This window comes from Euprymna scolopes, chromosome 7, assembly GCF_053919585.1.
Source record: "Euprymna scolopes isolate OS-2025 chromosome 7, ASM5391958v1, whole genome shotgun sequence".
NCBI classification, from domain to species: Eukaryota; Metazoa; Mollusca; class Cephalopoda; order Sepiida; family Sepiolidae; genus Euprymna; species Euprymna scolopes.
In genome coordinates this window covers 99,870,177-99,893,093 of record NC_136488.1, presented here as the reverse complement: position 1 = coordinate 99,893,093, position 22,917 = coordinate 99,870,177, and the positions used below count along the sequence as shown (strand labels likewise).

The 22,917-nt window shown below is 33.2% G+C and overlaps 1 protein-coding gene across 3 annotated transcripts in view; it reads right to left on the bottom strand.

Annotated features, from left to right (window-relative positions):
* Positions 1-22,917, bottom strand: part of LOC145279856 (uncharacterized) — a 1,383,997-nt gene that overhangs the window by 215,342 nt on the left and 1,145,738 nt on the right. For all 3 annotated transcript variants that reach the window (XM_080131300.1, XM_080131301.1, XM_080131302.1), the window contains one exon: positions 9,198-9,333. In XM_080131300.1, the coding sequence (XP_079987426.1) occupies positions 9,198-9,333 (136 nt within the window). The remainder of the gene's footprint in view (positions 1-9,197; positions 9,334-22,917) is intronic.

The following is a 22,917-nucleotide window of genomic DNA, read 5'->3' as shown; positions in this document are numbered from 1 at the left end:
AATGCTGAGATTAGTGGCGAGCACATACAGCAACTGGAATTTGAAAAATGGTCATCCATTTTCGTACTGACCAGGCTCAACGTTGCTTAACTTCCCTGATCTGATGAGAACCAGTGTATCAACATGATTATGGCGCACATATAGAACACCTATTATTTTATGAGCATTATTTTATTTTATTTTTTTATAGAACACCTATTATTTTATGAACATTTTGTTTTATTTTTTTTATAAAACACCTATTATTTTATGAACATTTTTTTAAATTTTTTTTATAAAACATTTATTATTTTATGAACATTTTGTTTTATTTTTTTATAAAACACCTATTATTTTATGAACATTTTGTTTTATTTTTTTTTATAAAACACCTATTATTTTATGAACATTTTGTTTTATTTTTTTTATAAAACACCTGTTATTTTATGAACATTTTATTTTATTTTTTTTAATAAAACACCTATTATTTTATGAACATTTTGTTTTATTTTTTTTATAAAACACCTATTATTTTATGAACATTTTGTTTTATTTTTTTATGAAACACCTATTATTTTATGAACATTTCGTTTTATTTTTTTATAAAACACCTATTATTTTATGAACATTTTGTTTTATTTTTTTATAAAACACCTATTATTTTATGAACATTTAAAAAAATTTTTTTATAAAACACCTATTATTTTATGAACATTTAAAAATTTTTTTTTTATAAAACACCTATTATTTTAGGAGTATAGTGATAGAAATAACGGTCTAATTGTTCTTGACTTTAATAATTTATGCAATTTAATGAGCACTTACGGACTATTATCTGATACAATATTCATAAAAATTTAGTTGCTAATATGATTAATAATTACCTATATTAGACAATTTCATCTTCGTACATACGTCATCTCCACTGCTTCATTTTTTGAAAGATGGGATCGCCTGATCGCACAAAGATGAAATGCAAATAAAAAAATATTTCATATGATGTTACTGTTAAATGTAAAACTGAAACACTTTCTTAAGGCTATGATCGAAGTGTGGTATCTGTTCTGTTCAAAGATGATACAATAATATTGTTGAGTTTGCAGTCTTACTGGACATCTATAGAATGGAAATATGTCACAAATTCTGACAAGTGCTTTGTAGATAAACCCCCCCACCACCGCCAAAGCTTGATATATTTTTTAAAATAACATTAACAAGAAAAGGATGTTTCAGTTTGAACAAATGTGGTACAATATTGTGGGGTCTACAGTTGCGCTGGACGTTCATATAATGGAAATATATCACAAAGTCCTATAACGATACAACTATGTAATTTCCATGTCCGAATAGTTTATAAATAAATTTGCCAATAATCAACGAAAAAAAGTCAGGTATTAGATTGGTGCAAAAATAATGTCGTTTTTTTTGACGTTCAACTTCAAGTCAATAAACGACATTATTTTTTAACCAACTTAATAAAATATGACATATTTGATGGAAGTAATAATAATAATAATGATAATAATAATAATAATAATAATAATAATAATAATAATAATAACGAGCATGGATGCCCGGCGTTGCCCGGGTGTTTAGAGGTGTGTGTTGAGAAAAAAAAATGTGGTAGTAGGATGGCAGGCTCAGACCCGTGCCGCGAAGGAGGAAAAGAACGGGAAAAAAACCTGATGTCTTTGCTGTTACGATCACTGTCAAACCAGAGTGATGTAGGTTTAAATTAAGGCTAGACAATCGAAAAGAGGGGATGACTTTCGAAAATATCGGCGAAAAAAGTGACCCCTCCCTGTCAAAAAGTGCCCAGTTAAGGGTGAAGAAATGAATATTTTTAGCCAATTTTTCGATATTTGTTGTCTGAAGGATCGAGCTTCAAAACGATATTGATCTTGTGAGAAATCTGTCGCATCTGTCGAAAGTTTTGGGTAACCATACAAACATACATATATATATATATATATTAGTAGCTCAAATTTTCGACCCAAACCAATTAAAAAGCTTGCCCTATCTTTGAATACCCTTTATGTAAAATTTCAAATGTTTAGACGAGAAATGTTCTGAGTAATTTGATAGACTTAAAATTGACAAAGTTATTGCGTAGGGACACGTTCACTTTTATAGATAGATAGATAGATAGATAGATAGATTAAACAAAAATATATATACGTATTCATAAATATACATGGAAACAATTTTGTGTTTACTATAAACTTTCTACGCAAATATTATGCAAGTATAAATCATGTAGAATATCTGCATGAATATAATTACACGTAATAGTTAACTAAAGATGATCATCCCATACCAACCGAAAAAACTAATAGGGAATTAATTAAAATGAATGTTTAAAAGAATATGCAAATTAGCTAGATCTTTTGCTAGTGAATGCAATCCCACAACCCATATATAAGAAAATTGTATTTTCTATTTAAATAAATAGAAAATAGGGTTCTTAATATGAATATCAATACACACAAAAGAAAAACGAGTTTATAGGAGTATAGATAGATAAGAAGAAGGTTGAAACAAATGGAGACATAAAATTAGAAATTAAAATATTTTTAAGACTTGGATAAAAATTAATCATGCACATTTTTTTTTCTATATTATTTCCTTCAACCCTTTAACATATCAGTTTCCTCTTAGAGTTTTTTTTTTCTTTCAATTTAATCTAGAATAATATTCATCAGGTGTTATATTATAAAAAAGTAAAGAAATATTTTAATAAGAGCATAAAAATATTTGTACTATTTTGATTTTTCATCGACTTTTTATGAAGACATTTATGCCCCTATTTTGTTTTATTGCAGACAAGCACCTCCCCCTCCACGATATAGAGAGAGGGCGTACTAAAAATGTCAATCTTTATAACTCAGTTTTTAAGAAGACAATGTACAATAAAAAAAATTCCTTTTAATAAATATTTAAACCTAGTAAATTGGGTAGCAAGAAGGGTACTTGCGACTAATAGAGGGCAATCTCCTCCGAATGTTGATAGCATAACGTTTTATTTGATTTGTATTGCAAAAGTGTTATACACCCTCAATTAGCTTTTGTTATTACTTCCCACAGTTAGTTTAATTGTAACTTTATAGTCATGAAAGAGAAGACAACAACAATGTTTTAAACTTTAGATATACTTTATTAAATAAAATGAATATCGACTTTTCCTTAGGAAAGAGTTATTTCTAACTGGTTCTTTCTCAGGGTGGGGAGGTCTAAACATTCTTGTCCTTGAGTGACTTTTGGTCTGGATAAGAACCGACTGATTTAGAAATAAAAAAATTCAACTTCAAAGCGGTCTCTTCTGTTATGTATTATGTCACGTAATAAAACAAACGGACACTTTCATATACAGGGTCTCGACTAACCTCGAAATGCAAGTCTGTTAATCACACCTATTAACCTTATGCATTTAACTAATCACATCGATACTGGACTCAAAAAGCATATTACTATAAATTAATCTATATAATTATGAAATTCTGTGGACCGTCTGGATGCGCTTACTTGAATTTTGTTTGTCAAAAACATGGTTTTATATATATATATATATATATGCATATAGTTGTATATAGGCTCGCTGTTTGTTTGTAAATAAACAAGGAGCTCGAACACTGTAAAAGCAGCGGGCGAGTGTCTATTTAAATGGACATACGAGGAGACCATTTGCAGGCACCGATCCCATTGACCCGAAGGTTAGAACTGTTATCAACTCGGTAGTTGTAGGTTCAATCCCTGGCTAGGAAAAGGTGCTAATTTAACCATACTGATGAGCTGTGATACAACAAAACAGTACTGTATGTGGATGACTATATATATTTTTATACTAGCCCGGGTGCCCGGCATTAGCCGGGTGTTTGGAGGTGTAAAAAAATGTGCTTGTAGGCAGTCAAGCTCGAACCCGTGATGTGAAGGCGGAAAAGAAAATGAAAGAGAACCTGACGTCTTACCGCTACTCCATGACACGACCGGAAGTTCGGAACGTTGAAATTATTAAAGTCATTCCAACCGATACGATGACTTTCAAAAATGGCGACGCATAAAAACCGACTGTCCTTGTAGAAAACTGCCCGGTTGAGGGTGAAGGAATAAAAGTTCTAAGACAATGTTTCAATATTTGTTGTACGCAGGGTCGAGCTTTAAAACAATACTGATCTCATGAAAATCCATCAGCTTTGTCGAAAGTTTTAGGCAGACATACATACATACATGCATACATACATTTAAACAGACAGGTGAGATTTATATAATAGATATATCTCCATAATCCTTATCTGCTCTTTCCTCCTTCCTATTTTTTTTTTTTTACCTTTTTTATTTCTGTCTTTTCCTTTTTCTCTTATTTTCTTTCTTTTTTAATGATTACCATCATTTTTTTAAAAGATCCCAATTATCAATTTTGGTTTCGATTCTAGCTGATAGCACTCAAATCATATATATTTTTTTTACTTTTTAAATCATGACTATATATTGGGTACAATGTAATACGAAATAATTGATAGAGAATTGATTTCATAATAATAAATACGAAATCTGCGTAAATATCATATTTAAGCATATTTTTTGACCGGTCAACATCGGGCGCCCCTGATAGTCTGTAATAAAAATGTAGGATACAGCATAATGTTCTTCAAATCCAATGTTAACAAATACTTGTTTTAAACCGTCCTCAGATTTTGTACATTCTATTCATAATTTTCAATACTCTCATAATATTCTTCATCATTCATCTAACAATTTATCCATGTCCTTAACTTAGAATCCAAAAAATCATAATCGACTTGGCAATGATTTTTCTCACATTATACTATCTACACTCGAAGGAGATTGCCCTCTCTTAGTCACAAGTACCCTTTTTGCTACTCATAACACTTTGCATGACTTTTCATCTTGATAATCGGTAACTCATTAGAAAATAAAATACTGTTGTCACCCATGGATTGTCTTCCTACCACTACTGCAAAAAAATTTTTCTTCTTCCGCATGCCTATTATCAAAGGGAATTTCCATGAGCAAAGATTCTTTCAAATAACTTTACATGTGTGGAACACATTACAAGATGGTTTCCCGGAGGGCTACAACATGGTCATCTTCAAATCTAATGGCAATAAACATTTGTTATAAACCGTTCTCATAAGTAAGTGTTCTTTAGTCCATTTATTTTTTTCAATCATTTTATATTTTTTGTCATTCAACTAACAATCTGCCCGGTTGAAAGTTACAAATTGTCATTTACAAATTCAATTGCAACAATTACTTGTCATAAACCGTTTTGATAAGTCATCATTTGTTGGTCATTCCATTCACCATCCTCAATCCTCTCGTAATATTATTCATCATTCAACTATAACGCAGGATCTCGTCATACAACTAACAATCTATTCAACTCATTTTTAAAGTGAATTTTCACCTTGATAAACGGTAACTATTCATAAACCAAACGAGAAAGATATTTAACTTCAAATCTCAGCAATACTTGAACCGCCCCCTCCTCCTCCTACATAACTCATGCCAGTAATTATTTTCAAACTTTCTGTAATATTTTGTTTTAAAATTTTAGAGACGGGAATTAATAATGTATATAATGACGATTATTCAGACTATTGAATGAATAAAAACATTATTCAGGCTGTCTTGACAGAATAAAAAATCGACTTTGATATCTAGTGGGGCGAAGTGATCTGTTCTCTTCTCTACAACCCTTTCTAGAGACGTTACTAGTTTCTCTCTACTCTATCGTTATTTCCATGTCAGGTGCTCGACTGAGCTCTAATCTCAGATTCCTCCTTGTAAAACATTTATAGAAACAACTCATCTTCTACCATAGTTCTAACTGATAGTTTTCTCAATGGTGGAGGTTCACTTCTCAGTACAGGCAGTACTAAGAATACAATGACAAATTACTTAATACTTCTACCTAGTCATGAATAGCAGAATGAGAGAAAACTACCTCTGTGAAATAAATCAAGGGTTCCGTACAAAATTCTGTACTGATTCCAGAGTTCTGAAGAATGCTGGAGGTTACATCGGCTGAAATGTTGTTAGAATAATATCTGATGTATCCAAATAATACAAATTCTCACAGATATTCTTTATCATTCAACTGAGAATCTATTCATCTTACTAAGCTTTATTCTCGAGTGGCTGTTAGACTTGATATGCAGTAGTAAAAAAAAAAAAATTGGGTCGGTAGAACGTTTTAAACTTTAGTAGGCAACCGGTCCAGGCAAAGGGTGAATCCAAATTTCCAAAAGTGCGAAACGCATTCGTTACGGGTACGGGTAGATGATCAAACCCCTGAATTTCCTTAAGTGATCGAATAGGACAGTAATCTGACTCGATGGACGAAACTAAGAAGTGAAAGGTGGACTGAGCTGACAAACACAGAAACGCACTTGTGTCGAACGTCATAATGCATTATCTTCAAGATGACAGGTGACCGCGGTTATGCGATATTCTACCATTGGAGACCCACTGAAAGCGGAAACCCTTCACTGAACACCTGCATATTTAAGGGTCACTGAATAACTAGAGTGCCTGTCCATTTGATCAAAGATTAAGAAGGAAATCCAAGACGGAACAATGGTTAAATAAGAGACTGTTGCTATTATTTCAATGACATGACTTATAAGAAACCTGCCTATTTTTATACTAGTAGTTTTTTTTGTTTTTTGTTCTTACATTTCTCCTTTTTAAAAGCTAAAATAATTGTTATTTTAAACCTATGATTACAAAACACACCTTGATCATTTTCATGCAAAACAATTAAAGTACAATTGTTGTGATCTATTTTTTTTTATGGCAGATCAACACTTTTAAATACTATTGTAAACGAGAGGGGAAAGTGTATGCAGAGGGGAAATACCTTTGCAAGTTGGGCTCCAGGGATGTCTTTAACCAATCTCTATATATTCCAGCACTATATAATGTGCAAAAACATAGTCTTCATAGTGAATGACTGTCTATGAATGATAAAGAGACACAGTTTGTGAATATGCATAAGTAGACAGAAGATGGCAGATCTAGAGGAATAAACTTTTACCACAAATCGTGTTAATGTGATGAAAACTGATGATCTTTTTTTGAAAACAGTATGTCTTCACAGACGATCGATCATGTATATTGAATTCTTTTTTAAATAGAAAAATTAAGGTTAAAAACTAAATGAATTTTTCATAACCCAATGTCTAAAAGCATAACTATTGAACATGCATTTACTGTATCAAGTCTATACTATATAAGAGATGTCTGTGTCTCTTGCTCACTGGGGATGCAATTAAAACACATCAGCAAGAACTCGCCTTACTACCACAACTGTAATAAACCTTTCTTTCTTCCTTCATACGCCTAATAATAAACAGAATTTCCAGAAACTCTTTCTTTCCAAGAACTTCTCATCTATCGAACACATCACTATGGGATTGCTTTCCTAAGAGCTACAACTGTCGTTTCCAAATCCAATGTCAACAAGTATTTGTCATAAACCATCCTCATATGTTCCCAAATATCTACCTGCTGATGCAATTCTCTACCTATATAAGGGACAGGTACGTCCAAGGATGGAGTATTGCTGTCACATCTGGGCAGGGGCTGCAAGGAAACCTTATCCTGCCTTGACAGATTTCAGAATAGACTTCGTAGCCTAGTGGGAGATGCCCTTTTCTCTTCCCTGCAATCTTTTTTTCACAGAAGAGACGTTGCGAGCCTGTCTCTGTTTTATCGTTATTTTCATGGCAAGTGCTCGCCTGGGCCTCAATCTATGGTCCCATCTTCAAGTCCAACGTAAACAAGTTCTTAATGAGCCGTTCCCCTTTTAAAGTAATCCAATTTACCAAATTTACGCTTCTAACAATTACTAAATTGTCCTTTAGACCACTGTACACTCTTTAACCCTTATCCTTGAGTGGCCTCTGGGCTTTGATAATGGTGATTCCCTTGTAAAAAAAAATGCTGATTATTCCTTTCATTCGAGTGAAAGCCTAGAATATTTTATCGTTTTTCAAGAATACAAAAGTGAACAAGTTAATGAAATACTTCTACAGAAAAATATATGCTGTGAGCACTACATTCGCTGCTATCTTGCTTCATAGATTAGTGATATCTTACTAATCTATACCTATCTACTTATTGTATTATTAATTGCAATACATGTTTATTCCTTTATTCGACAATCGTGTTGATTGTTCCGTTCACTTGAGTAACAATCTTATCTATTCGATCAGTTTTAAAATGAAAAAAAATAATATTAAAAATGAGATCATTTTCTATAACTCAATGCACTTAAAAAAGATTTAAAAGCACAATCATTAGAGCATGCATCTACTGTATCAAATCTATACTATATGTATTTGCCAGTCTAACTCTATTCAGAAATGCAATTGAAAACAAATTCGTATATTAAGATCAAACATAACATCAAGAACCCGTCTTACTACCACAACTGCAAATAAGTTTCTTTTGTCCATGTACCTAAAATCAAACAGGTTTTCCATAAACTGTTTATTTCCGAGAATTTCACAGCTGTGAAACACGTTACTATGGGATTGCTTCCACGAATGCTACAGCATTATTGTTTTCAAACCAAGGTCGACAATTACTTATTTACGGAATTCTTATAAGTAATATCAGTTTGTTTATTCTCTTTATTATTTTCAATCCTCATTTTAGTTGCGATATTCTTTATCACTCAACCGAAAATTTGAAGATATATTGTAGCCCTTTTCAAATCGACAATAATTTTTATCATATTTCGCATTAAACACATATAAAGAAAATTTTCCTCTTTTGACGGCTTCAGTTTCGGCACAAATGCAAAGCAAGTTTCTCGTCAAGTATGAAACTATCAAAGTCTATCAAAACAATCAATTCCTGAACAACCGAAAGTTCATTTGTATCGATTTTTTGGGATCACCTTATTCAATAAACTTCCCCTATACAATAGATTTCTAAACACTCAACACTCAGATCATAGCAGTGATGCATTATAGCTATTCATCAAGGAAGGTGATTGGTTAAACCAAGTAATGCCTACTTGTCTTTAAACTATGACATCCAACGACTTCTGATCTGTTTTCTTTGTATCAAATTTCACCTATAAGACTTCCGTCAACACATGACATACGGTTTTCTGGGACTAAGCATCCATTAAAGCTGTAAAAACTGAATTTTTTACTTTTAATTGTACAAACATAAAAGTAACTTACCTCTTTTTGTCGGTTTCATTCTCTGCGTTAAAATAAAAAGTGCGAAGTGATTTCTCTGGAGGGTTGACTACGAAACCATACTTCTTTTCTGGGAGAGCATTTTCATCAACTTCATAACCATGAAAGTGAGCTACTCCTAAAAAATACAGAAATAAAGGCTGCATGATAATTATAATTGCAAAATTAATAATCTAAGTTGCCGCATAAATGCATTAATAAATCATTTCTGTTCTTTACTGCATTCGCAAAACTTTATCCGAATCATTGCATTTTAGTAAAATAATATTTTAAAAATAGGCATTCACGGAATAATTATGTTGGTATCTTGAAACATTATCAAGAAAGACATTTTCATAAATATGAAAATTTATTTCTGAATTTTTGAGATGGGATTGATAATTTGGATAATTGTTTTCATTTTGAGCATTGTTCAATGTTTTGACCTTTATAACCTGCAACCATTTGCATGGAATTTCGACTGGAACTCTTTAGGGGGTAGTATGCTTTAGGAACTCGGAATTTTGACAGGAACTCAAGGGGGTAACATGCTCTCGTTTCGTCAGTCATAATTGTGTTGATCTACCTTAAGAACCCCTAGCATAAGTACTAGATAAATTCAGTTGTGGCACTCTTTTGTGCTATTTCTTATCCAACTGACAATGGCTCAAACGGTAACGACTCAGACTGAAGCACTATAAGTTTTGGTTTCGATTTTAGCCGAAAACACCAAAATCATTTTTTGGTTACTTTTAAAATTACTACTATGTATTGGGTACAATATATGTAATAATCAAGAGACTTGACTCTATAATAAAATTTACGAAATCTGCATAAATTAAAATATCATATTTAAGCATATTTTACGACCAGGCAATGCCGAGCGCCCTCTGCTAATATAGAAGTAAAGACTTATTTAATTACAAAATTGTGGGGAATATCTTTTTGTATTCATTTTTTAAAATTATCAGTTATTAAGCTTAAGCATCCTCTTCTTTGTTCATAAAATTCAGTTTGCATATATGGTTATTACTGTATTTATTTTGTTATTGTGAGTTATTAAGATTAAGCCTCCCTTTCTTTACTCATAAAATCAAATTTGCATACATGATTATAACTATTTATTTTATTATCATCAGCCATTATCAAGATCAAGCTTCTCTTTCTTTGCTCTTAAAAATAAATTTGCATGCATGATTACTAAAACGAGCCGGACACACACATATATTCAATTTTATTATATACGATATGGATATAGCCTGTTCTAGAACAGTGAAAAAAAGAAGTTAGCAGACAAGTGAAAAGACAGCAAGACCAAAGCTGACATGTTTGACAGCAATTGGTTTAGTCAAAAGGCAACATATGTCCAAGTGCATTGCTGTGATGACCTGTCAGAGTGTGACAATGCAGGAATATGAGCAGAACAACAACAGCAAAACCAAAAAAAAAAAAAAAAAAAAAAAACGAACTCGCTCGAAATAGGTCAACACGAGGGAAAAATCTTCTCTGCAGACTGTAGTAATTTGTAATTCACTAATCATAGCTCGGATTTGTGCGGCTGGAATCCAATCTTCGTTTTGTTTTTAAGGCGTTTTTTTTTTATCCAATTCCACAGCTTTGGTGATTGGCATTACGTTATTTTTCATCTTGGAAGGAATGCTCACCTTTTTAAGGAAGAATTAAAAACAATAAATAAAAACAATAAATAAAAAAAGTGGATAGGAATCGGCAGTGTCTGCGAAAGGAACCGATAAAGCTCCTCCTCATCTATCATACGGAGAGGGGACCAGAATAATGCATTTTGTAATCAAACCAATGTGTTATTTTTTATTGTTTCCTTTACAGTGGACGCACCCTATCAGACAGATGACCAAAGCCTTCTGGAGCGATGCCTCTATTTATCTGCCTGCCGACGAGGGCACAGTAAGGTACTAGGTCAGTTTTTAATGTGGAGAAAGTTTACTTCTCCAAAAGAGCACTCTAAATTGGGATAAAAATAAGCATTGCTTCAGTTTAGAACGATTTCTCCTTCACTGGTCGAGGACAGAAAGGATAAAGTTTAATATTAGAATAGACACTACACTTTACAAAATTAATTTATTTATGAAAAATAGAAAAATAAATTAGGCACTAGGGTATTCTTTAACTATTTGCTTCTACACGATAATAAAATGTGACACAAGATCCTTTTTAATGTTGAGGATAACCAGCTCCCCAAGAAAGTAGGGAAAAATAAAAATACTAAGGTATAGAAGGGTTTCCTCTACATTGACTAAGAATTAAAGGTTCTAAGTGTAGAATCAAAACAAATACTACATTGTGATCTTAGCCCAACAGCTGAAAGTTTAAAGAAGTCCCTATTTACTGGCCGGAGATAGAAAAAAATTGAAGTTTAATATTAGGATAATTAGTACATTTTGCTTATAGCTAAATAGAGATCCAGGTTTCAGTCCAAAATAGATTTATTTTAGGCCTTTTATTGCCAGTCTCTTCGTGCTTCCTCAGTCGGGAGTCAGTCTGTTTAAAACAGCATTTTCGATGGTCATGATTTTTCACAAGATGGTTGTATCATCTCGAGAAATTTGAAACAAAAAACATTATCTCTTCTGTATTCTTCAGCCTCTTTCTCACACAAGATACATTATTAATCTTTCTCTACTCCATCGTTATTTGCTGACTAAGCACTAATCTGTGGTTACTCCTTCTTAGACATTTACAACAATGACTCATCTATCTATCACAACTGCAAAAAAACTTCCTTTTTTCCTCCTCTGTGTACCTCATCAAATCTTAAGAGACATGTTCTACTGTGACCACGTCTGAGATGATGTCGATCAAAGCACCGCGTCTTGCATTGAAAGAATATAAAAAAAAGACTTTGCAATCTAATGTATTCTTTACAGCCGCTTTCTCACAGAAGAGAAGTTGCTAGTCTCTCTCTACTCTATCATTATTTCCATGGAAGGTGCTCAACTGTGTTTCAATTCCTGATTCTTTTCTTTTCTTTTCTTTTCTTGTGAAGGAATTCCATGAAAAGGGAGATAATTATGGAAGTTTATTATAACAGTGAGAGTGGCTAGATGAGATACTTTATATATATATATATTTTTTTTTTTTACTAAAATATGCTTCTCTATATGCATCAAATGTTTTTTTTAATTTCAAGTGATATGTTGTAATGGTTTTAAGTGCACTGGCAATCAGTTCATCAAGTTCGGAATGGGTTTCAAATTTACCAGACCATAAGTCATTCATTGCAAAAAAAAAAAAGAAAAAAAAAAAAAAATAATAGTTTCTTTTACTATTAAGTCACCACTTATATATAATATACACGAATATGCAGATGAATGGATTGTCAGTTGAATAATGATGAATATTATGAGAGAATTAAATTAATAAATAGAATGAAACTAAATAAAATTCACTTGAATTATTACTTTAACTCTGGTAACCGGAGAGCGACACAGCATGTCACTTCCTGTTTCTTATAATTCTCTCTCTTTTCCGCTGAACTCTCGACAAGTCAAGACTGGTTGGCTTAGTCAGGCCAACCAACTTTCCTGACCAACCCATCAGCTTCAACCGCAAGTAACGTTCCTCCTTTCTCAACATCTTATTTTTACTATCTATATCCTTATTATTTCTCATGCATATTTATGTAAATAAATCTACATTCTTTCACTAATATATATCGGTATGTTTTCGTCATCATTATGCAACCTTTTGCTTTTCAATCATTCTACCATTCATTAACAACATGGAGGATGGGATCCCAACCACATCCTGTCCCTCCACATACTTATGACGTGATTGCATTAGTCACCATCTCAAAATATGGCATAATCATACAATTTTCATTCAAGAATTATGTTGGGGAAGACAGTCATCCTATATATATAAAATGAACTTATTGTCCCCTCTGATTTTGACCTTAATAGGATTAAAAATCAAGAAATTTTATGCAAATGTAATATGCACAAACTGCAGAACAATATCTGAGGTGTGTTATAGGCCTATTACCTCTCCACTTCCACAAAAATCGTAGATTCCTATATTTTTTCTGGTGAGAGTTAACTGCCAAAATCGGTTAACATTAAGTGGTAAAATCTTTTCTCTCTAATAAATTTCTCCTTCCCCTGCCACCACTTAACACCATTGCGGGATCGTTCACAAGGGACAGTTATGAAGGAACACCGGTTTGGGTTTTCTTTACTTCATAGTTGCTTGAAAAAAACTCGAATGGAATTTTAACGAATCGAAGGGTTATTTATGCCATTTTATTTTTGTTTTTCGGTTATGTATGCCATTTTTTTTTGTTTTTCACTGTTTTTTTTTTTTGTTTTTCCAAACACGTCCATCATTTCTTTCCCTGCTTTATGCTTTTCGTTTTTCCGATTTCTTTTTTAAAGAACTTTTAAGTTTGTTTGCTGTTTTTTTTTTGTTTTGCCGATTTTTTAAAGAAGTTTAACATCGTTTTTTTTTTTTAAATATTAAACAGGGTTATTACTTCGCTTATTCTTTACCCCCACCCCTTACACACACTTCCAAACAACCGGGCAATGCCGGGTACCCCCGCTAGTTACCAATAAAAAGCTCAACAAATTATGGATGACCCTGTGTTAACCTCGCTCTACAGGAGCTGGGTCATCACTTTTTAGATCAACTGATCAGCAAACATTGTATTCGCTGGATTTTAATCTTTTTTATGTTTTGGTAAGATTATTATGTACCAGAAAAATCTAGAAATAACTGCAGGACTCAATAACCATAATCCAGCAGATCTGTGATAAACCAATGGTAGAATATGCCAGGATATTTGACAACTTTGCTCAACAACTCCAAGTATATTATCAGTGCTTTTGCGTTTAGAATATCTCTTGTAACATTTTAATTTTAGAACAGATTCTGAATGAACACTGATTTCAATTCTTATTTCAACTTTTAAGAAATCATTTTATTCAAGATATTTTTACAGAAGGTCGGCTTTATTAGACATTGCAATGCTAGTATTCTTGTTGCTATTTTAGCATACAAGGCAGCCATCTTTGAGTTATCAGTTCTTTTAAGATTTCCGTTTAAGGGAGATAATTCTAGAAGTTTATCATAATAATAGGTTTATTGCTTTTCGTCTTAGGTTTCATCATTATTTCATTCATCACAAACTTTTCCAACAGATTCAATATACAAGAAAGAAGCAAATATTTATCAACAATATCTTGTATTTCATCCAGTTCTCAGAGTGTGTATGAATTTATTGCCAGTCTCTTGATGCTTCCTTGGTCGAGAGGCAGTGCTGATGGCCTTATACATTATATATTTTTGTTCCTATTTTGAGTGTCCTTTTTGAAGAAGCTGGATTTTCAACACTTTGAAAATAGATCTTTGTTTAATTTTGCCAATCGTAAGAAGGCAAGTAAGTAGAGACAATATCTTGTATTACCCACGCCTTTCCTGTTTTAACTCATCACAGTTTATTAGATGTTACAGTTCTAGTATTTTTATTACTACCGTAGCATGAAAAGCAACTATCTTTATCAGAGTTCTTTGAAGAGTTCCATTAAAGGTAGATAATCTTGGAAGTTTATCACTGCATGAATAAAAAATAAAATTTAGGTCGATTTTAAAAATAACCGTTTTCCCCCGTTTTCTAGTTTCTTCAGAAGTCTTTGTTTTCTTCACTTATACAGATCATTGAAGCCGACCAAACACGGAGCACATGCTGAGTTCTCAGTTTGAGAACTTTTCTTTTTGCAAACGTCATTTTTCTAAAAGTAAATCAATTATTTCACATACAAATTTACGACTTAGAAAGTGTTAGTTTTCTTAACCTGAAAATATAATAAATATAGTTTTATGTGAAAAGTAAACAAGTCTATTTATTGTTATATTTATAGAAAAAAGGCTGTCAGTCTTGGCATCTGTGACGTCATGTGTGATGTCCTGACGTCTCTTTGTTTTATTCTACTTTAACCCTAACTACCTTACATGACATTTCTGTCTCTTTTGTCGGAACTCGTTTAAACTTTGTGTCACTTCAACTGTTATTTGTTCGACCCTTGTCAAAATTAACTTTAGTGTATATGCCTACTGTCTGACATAGGGTCATCCATTATATAACATGAGCTTTTGCAAAGAATTTCAATTTTTTCTTAAGATCTCTTAAGCTTAGGCCTTAAAATTTAAAAATTTTCTAGAATCAAAATCTTGCAATAAATATGTCTCGAATAAGGTTTAGTGGTATTTTATCTTAGTTTTAATCTTCATCGAATATAAGTTGTGATAAAGTGTTCTGTTCAGAGAATTAATTTTACATGTTCTGTGACGTGTATTTTCCTAGTTGATTATAGAGTAAGGGAATTCTGAAGCAGATTAAAGGAACCAAGACGAGTATCTTCTCTACATCCCATCTTCGCAAATGAACTCTAAATAAACTGACAATTAATTGAAGGTTCGTGCTGCTCGAGCACTAACCGTTTATGAGGTGACTTTTTTGGAAAGGATCGTTAGCCACATGAACAGACAGTTTACAACTTGAGGTTTTGGCTTTAATGATAACAGGGCTGAAGATTCATAGAAGTTACCATTATATTACAGCAGGCAACAGCAAGACGTCTCAGAGCTCTGCCCATCTTACTAGTTGTTTTTAGCAGCAGCAGTCAAGCTTTGGCTTTTCAAAGACCCATATCTCGGAAATCTTCTCCCAAATTAGTCAACAGCAACAGACGGTATCCCGGCAACAACGTAACTGTTTTGACTGAGTTCAGATCCTGCGTCACACACAAATCAAAGAGCTGGGTCTCCTCATCCCCCATCCGATTTCCTGGCGAGTTAAAGTTCCTGCACATATGCAAAATGGTTTTATCTCTTGAAATATTTCCTCTCAGGTTCGTTTCTTATGCAACAGTAATAACCAACTCTATATTCCTAGAAACAAGCCACACATATCTCCTTAAAGAATAATAAATTCACATCTACAGCTAAAAAAAAAATAATAAATTCACATCTATATCTTCTTTATACATAATCAGATAGTAAAATATCAGCAGTAGCGAATCATTAACATTTCAATACATTTTTTGTACAAACAGGATCACCACTTATCAACCCTAAAATCCACATAGGGATAAGAGCTACTGAGATGGAATGATTGCCAGTTGACATATGAAAAGCCTCATGAAAGGATTGAGGATGATTTAGACCCAGTAACTATGTGTAGGATCCAAAGAATGAAACCACTAAGAATCAAAATAAGCCTTACTGAAATAAAGGTTCCAATTGGCAGCTGGTTGACAGAAAAGCTCTTACTTCAACAGAACAATATTTATACACTATAATGGCCATGCATAGACTAGCAACTAATCAGAAGTTAGAGAATAGACTTCCTCATCTAAACACAATAGAACATCTCAGTCTACTTATAACTCTCTGGTTTCTATTTATTTTTTACTGAAAGTGACACCACTTAGAAAGGCCAAAGTCAACTAAAGGGTTAATGAGATATAATAATAGTTAATTGAAAGATGAAGAACATCATAAGAGGATTAACGATAATTAATGGAATGAACTAAGTATGATTACTTTGGAAACAGTTTATGACAGGAATCTGCTGACGACCTGCAGGGAAGCAGTCCCACTGTAATATGTTCCACAGCCCTAAAGTCCTTGCAAAGCAGCTGTTTTTGGAAATTTAACATTAACACTATCATCATGCCAGTTTCTTGTCTATCAGTAAGGCTTTCTGGTACCAGATATATGTAATCAATTGCCTGATAACAACAGACATGAGTCATGTTGGCAACAAACTAATCTCTTTCATACCAACAAGATTTTTACTTACAATTTATATACCCTTGGTTGATCATTTGATAACAATAACTGTCTATATAATATGATGCAGTTTGTCTCAAGCAGTGTGTGAAATATGTAGTTTAGAAAGGAAGTGGATTTTCATTTATTTCTTTTTACTTGATTTAGTCTAAACTTCTAGACAGAGATCTAATGTGTGTAAGTGTGTTTCATAATAATATTTTGAGGTGAGACCTCTTTATCAAATGGTAAGTGTTTTAAACTTTTTAAAGCTTGTGCGATCTTAAGCACATTTGATATTGTTTTCTTTCTGATTATCACAGTCAATGACACGGATATCCTCCACTAAATTAAACTTAGATGTTTTAAATTATCAAATAATTTCTGTTATATGTATTTATTTTTAGTAATTGTATATATATTCATTATTATTATTATTAGTAGTAGTATATTATTATAGTCACACAGGCCATCATCATCTCTTTGATAACAACTAGAATGACTCCCTAGATTTCCATTTCGATAACCATTGCAAAAGAATTTGCATGATCACAACAGCCACTTAGCATTGATTTCTCATTTGCAGCAACCATTGGTCTTCACTGGAATTTGTGTGGCAAAAAAGCTTCCCCAAGGTCCCAGTCCTCTTTGCACTCATCCAGCAGAGGTCTGGGTAGTGCTTTCTCTGGCCTCACTCTTTGGGAGGGGGGCAATGGAAGACGGGATAGAAAACTTATAGATATGCAGCTTGAGCGTTCTTGCTTCCATGTAACGCTTATACATGTTTTGCCTCTGCAGCAGTTTGTCTGGCCCGCACATGTCGCTCATATGGCTTATACAAGGGTTTCCCTTAATATTTCAGCTGTTTTCATTATTATTATTCGTTACAGCTTTCCAACCCTTCTACTGATTCCAATTTCTCTCATTCTTTTTTCAAAGTTTTTCGGAATTGTTCCTAGTACACCTATTATTATAAGCATTATCTGCATTTTCTTGATCATTTATATCCATTTCAGCTCTCTGGTTAGCCGTGTGTTTGCTCTGTTTTTCTTTGATATTCACCCTATGGTCAGCTGGAACAGTAAAGTCTACAATTTTACAGGACTTTTCGTTTTTTGTTAATTATTATGACTTCCGGTCTTCTTGCTTGGATGGGTTTATCTGTTTCATAAGATTTTGTGATTCTCGTTTTCAAGTACTGTTGCCGGTTTTGCTCGTGCCATTTGTCTGTACGTTCGAGATGCAATTGTTTGCATAATTTATTATTATTATTTTATTATTATTATCATCATTATTATCTATATATTAATAAGATAGCGTGTGTGTTATTTATTTTGTGTGTTGCGTTTACATCCGAGTGACTGTCATTCAATTGTTGTAGACTTCCATTTCTTGTAATAAATAATTTTACCAAGAATTCTTCATAAGTTTCAGTTTTGATTATAGCTAATGGCACTTCAGTAATTTATTTTTTATCAAGAATTATTCATAAGTTTTGGTTGCAATTATAGCTGAAGAAACTCAAGTTATATTTATATACATATATTTTTTTCATAAGTTTTGATTTTGGTTTCGACTCAAGCTAATGCATCCAAGTCATAAGGCTATATTTTTTATTTTTGTAATCAAAACTAAAAATTGATAGAACATTAACTCTATAATAGTATACATACGAAATCTGCAAGAATTAAAATATCATATATAAACATACTTTGCAACCGGGCTATGCCGGGTATTACTGCTAGCTTAGATAAACACTTTTGCAGTTTCAACAAAAGAGCAGAACGTCTCCATTTACACTGAATATGTACAGAATGCCAACATCAATATATTACGTATGAATGAGTCTCCTGTAGAATTTCCACAGGTCCCACTAGTTATTATTATTGGCTCACAAGGAGCTTTCACAAGGTCATCTCTCCTTGAAAACAGTCTGTAGTGTTCCTTGGAAGCTGAGTGACAACAAGATTATTATTATTATCTTCATTATTATTATTATTGGTCCCCTGACAAAAGAAGGGTGGACCTGTAAACTCACCCTTGTCCATTCGTCCGTCCACACTTTTCTCAATAACTATGCCTTGGAATTTTTTGAAATTTTGCACAAACATTAAACATGATATGAGTAAAATGTACCAGAACGGATTTTCCGGGAAAACTCCGGTTTTCCCCTTAGGGATGCCTTTCTGGTTAAAATGGCTAAAATTGACACTTTTGTGCTTATTAAAAATATTGATGCCTTGGATTTTTATAAAACCTTCTGAAAAGTTGTAATTAACTGATTTCTATATAATTCTGTTTGTCTATACTTCGCGATAACTCTTGGATGTGCCCCAGGGGCTCTTTTAGGGCTAATAAAAATAATCCACTTTGGGGACTATTTTACCATATTTGTGCAAAATTTTCTGTGTATGTCTATTTAGCAGTTTTGTATGGTGCTGAACTCAAATTTAGATATGTTAAGCCCTTGGGGACTTTTGGGGCTAAAGGGGAGGGGGGCAAATGATGGACTTAGTCATTTCTTTTTTTGCATGGTGCAGAACTCAAATTTACATATGTTAAGGCCTAAAACTGCACTGTTTGTTCATTTTTTACCAGGATTTGATGTCCCTGGGGACTTTGGGGGCTAAATGAGGAGGGGGGGGGATGCTGAAGTTAGTCATTTTTTATGTCTCATTTATTGTGCACTCATGGGGGACCATGCATGCTTCACTTATTATTATTATTATCCACTCACTAGCAGTTTTCACACAGGCCATCACCAGCGATCACTCACTAATAATAACCTGTGGTGGAGACTGAGTGACAACAAGTCTTCCCAGATTTCCAGTGCTCGCAAATGTCTTTATATTACAACAGCCGCTTACCTCTGCTTTCTCACTGGCAATGGCCATTGGTATTTCCTGGAGTTAAGGTGGTAAAAAGCCTTCCCAATGCCCCAGTATTCTTTGTACTTTTCCAGTGGAGATCTGGTTAATGCTCTCACTCCTGGTACCATCTGATGTAGACGCTATCATTTTTCGGGGAAGGGGGGGGAGCATAGTTTTGATGTTTGTCGGTTTTAGTTTTCTTTGTTTCCTGTGTTCGTATTCTTTCTATTTTTTTTTTTTGTTTTATTTCTATTTTTCTATTCAAGTTAGTGTTCGCAGTTTATGTGGATGATTTCATCATTCTCGGATTATTTTTAAATGATTTCAACGGTTTTCCTTATTGCTATTGATTGTATCTTCTCATCCCCTTCCCTCGATTTTAATTTCTCCTATTCTTTTTCAAAATTTTTCAGGATAGTTACTAGGGCTCCAATGATTCTGGCCAGTTCCTTGTATTTCCTTCACTTCTCCATCTCCTCGATGTTCACCCTGTTGTCTGCTGGGAAGGTGAAATCTACGATTTGGCAGGATTTCTCCTTATTGTTAACTATTATGACATCCGATCTCTTTGCATAGATGGGTTTATCTGTTTGCACCTTCATATCACAAAGGATTTTATTATTTCTGTTTTCAATTACTTCTACTAGTTTGTGTTCGTAGCATTTGTCTGCGTGTTCATGATACAGTTATTTGCATAGTTGCCAGTGCACTACATCCTCTACCTGGTTGTGCTTATATTCCTTTGGAGATAATTTTCAGCATTCACACATGTGATTTCTCATTTCGTCCCTTTGTTGACAAAGTCTACATTTGTTGTTGTCTTGGTTTTGTAGATCTTAGCTTCGATATAGTTGGTTCTAATGGCGTTATTTTGTCTGGCTCTTAATAGTGATTCAGTTTCTCTGTTTAAATTTCCTTTTCATAGTCAGATCCAGGTGTTTTTGCGAATCTCACCTTTTGTCATCCTTATGAATCGTCCGTATGGATGTTTCTCTCCCCATCATTTCTTGGCTTATCTATTGCCCAGTCTTCTTCCTCCATCCTTCCTCTTCAGATAGAGTCAGTTAGCATCGTCGTTTGGGTGTACTGCATTGTTGTGCATGATCATTAGTTTCTTGGTCTTCTAGTCAAGATGCCTCAGTTCTTCTTTGGTACAGATTATGACCTGCCCAGACCTTTTACAGATGATACTGTCCATGTGTTTATTCCTTGTATTAGGTTCTTGCTAATTTAGCTTAAAAAAATTGCTTCTTATTCTTCTTAGGTATTTTTTCCCAAATAATAATAATATTATTATTTTTTTCTTTATATCCCTTTCAATGCTCTGTGTATTTGTTTCGCTTCTCTGTTTCTTTGATCTACACTCTGTGACACTAGTGTTATCTTTGTTCTTTTTCCTTGATATCATACGTTTGATATAACATAAATATGGCATTAAGCAACCCCCAAACGGGTTGATACATAGTAAAATAAAATAAAACTAATTCTAAACTCCAGATACTCAGACTAATGCCTTTATCTTCTGGAACAGGTGGCCTCATCATTAGTAATTAAAAAAATCAATGGCCTTGTTAGGCTTTAATGCTCTCTTTTAGTGATAAATAAATAAAAAGCAATCTCATGTGAGCCTTTAATCAATAAAGAACAACAAAGAAATAGCAGCACTTGATAAGATCTTTGCAGAAACAGATAAAGAAGGAATTGTATTAGATTATAGGCTCTTCTAAATAGTACGAATCCTACACCAGTAAGTAGCCGTTAAGTAAGCTTGTGTGAATTTTAATGAGGGTCACTTTTAGTGCATGTCACGATAATCTATCTGTAAACTGAATGGTACCCAGATACAGGTGATATGAGTTGAAGCAAGGGGTAGAGGTGAAACTCCATAGATAAAAAAAATCTAACGATAACAGGATATGACTAATGAGTTACGTTTTCAAATAAAAGAAAAATAAGGGTTTCAGCTCAGTCTCACCTTGGAAGCTGTGTGGATGAGATACGACCCAATAATGTCAAATAATCTAAGGCAAGTCTCACTTCGACGTCGGTCCATCTGCGTTTCCCATTTCTTAAGTTAAGCAACTAAGTTAAGGAAATAATTTTAGTTATTTAGTTTCTCTCTCCTCCTGTGCATTTTCTCCAATAAAGCCTTGAAAAACTAAGCGAACGTATTGCAGTAGAGATTTTATTCATCTATGTTAAACAGACAAGACAACACGACTACTCATGAAACGGTCATAATTAAACGCGGTGAAGATGAAAAGAGGCGAAAATGTAGAGAATTAAAAGACCTGGTCACCTGCACGTATGTAAATACCATCGCGTGTATAAAGAGACATTTCATTTTATTTAGTTTATTGATCGCTCATTGATCAAAGCGTAACATTCGAACACTGATACTTTTTAAAAGTGATATTACTAAATAAAACCATTTAAATGACTAATGCTATTTAGCGACACGTGGCACTAAATATAAAACAACAATCAATTCATATTTACCGCTTGTCTATCATTGATCAATATCAGAGACACCTATAAAAATTTAATATAGCCGAAACTATACTATTTAAAAATATTGTACGATCTTCCAATGTTAAGAAAATGCAGGTAGTATAGTATCTGTTATCTGGTACCATTTTCCCAGGCATTACATCCTTGAAACATATAATATTTGCTATCAACAATTAAATTATTATAAGCAATATTTAGTTTTGATTAAAATACATATTTAGAGTGTATTGTACTAGCTGTTCCGACTTGACGTTGCCCAAGAGTATTGCAAATGTTCAAAGATATTCATTTTAACTATTAAATATATAAATAGCGATTATATATAACTGACTAATTCCACAAATTATATTTTTTTACTAAATTATTTCATATACGTGTCCTCAGTAACAGTTGAAAGCATGATGAAAAATAAAGTACTGCATATAAGATCTACATCTGTAAGTCTTCGGGGAATTAGGGAGTGATAGTGAGAGCTCAGGTGCGAGTCTACAGAACTCTGCAAATACTCACTGGCTGAAGCAAAATGACAATAGTGT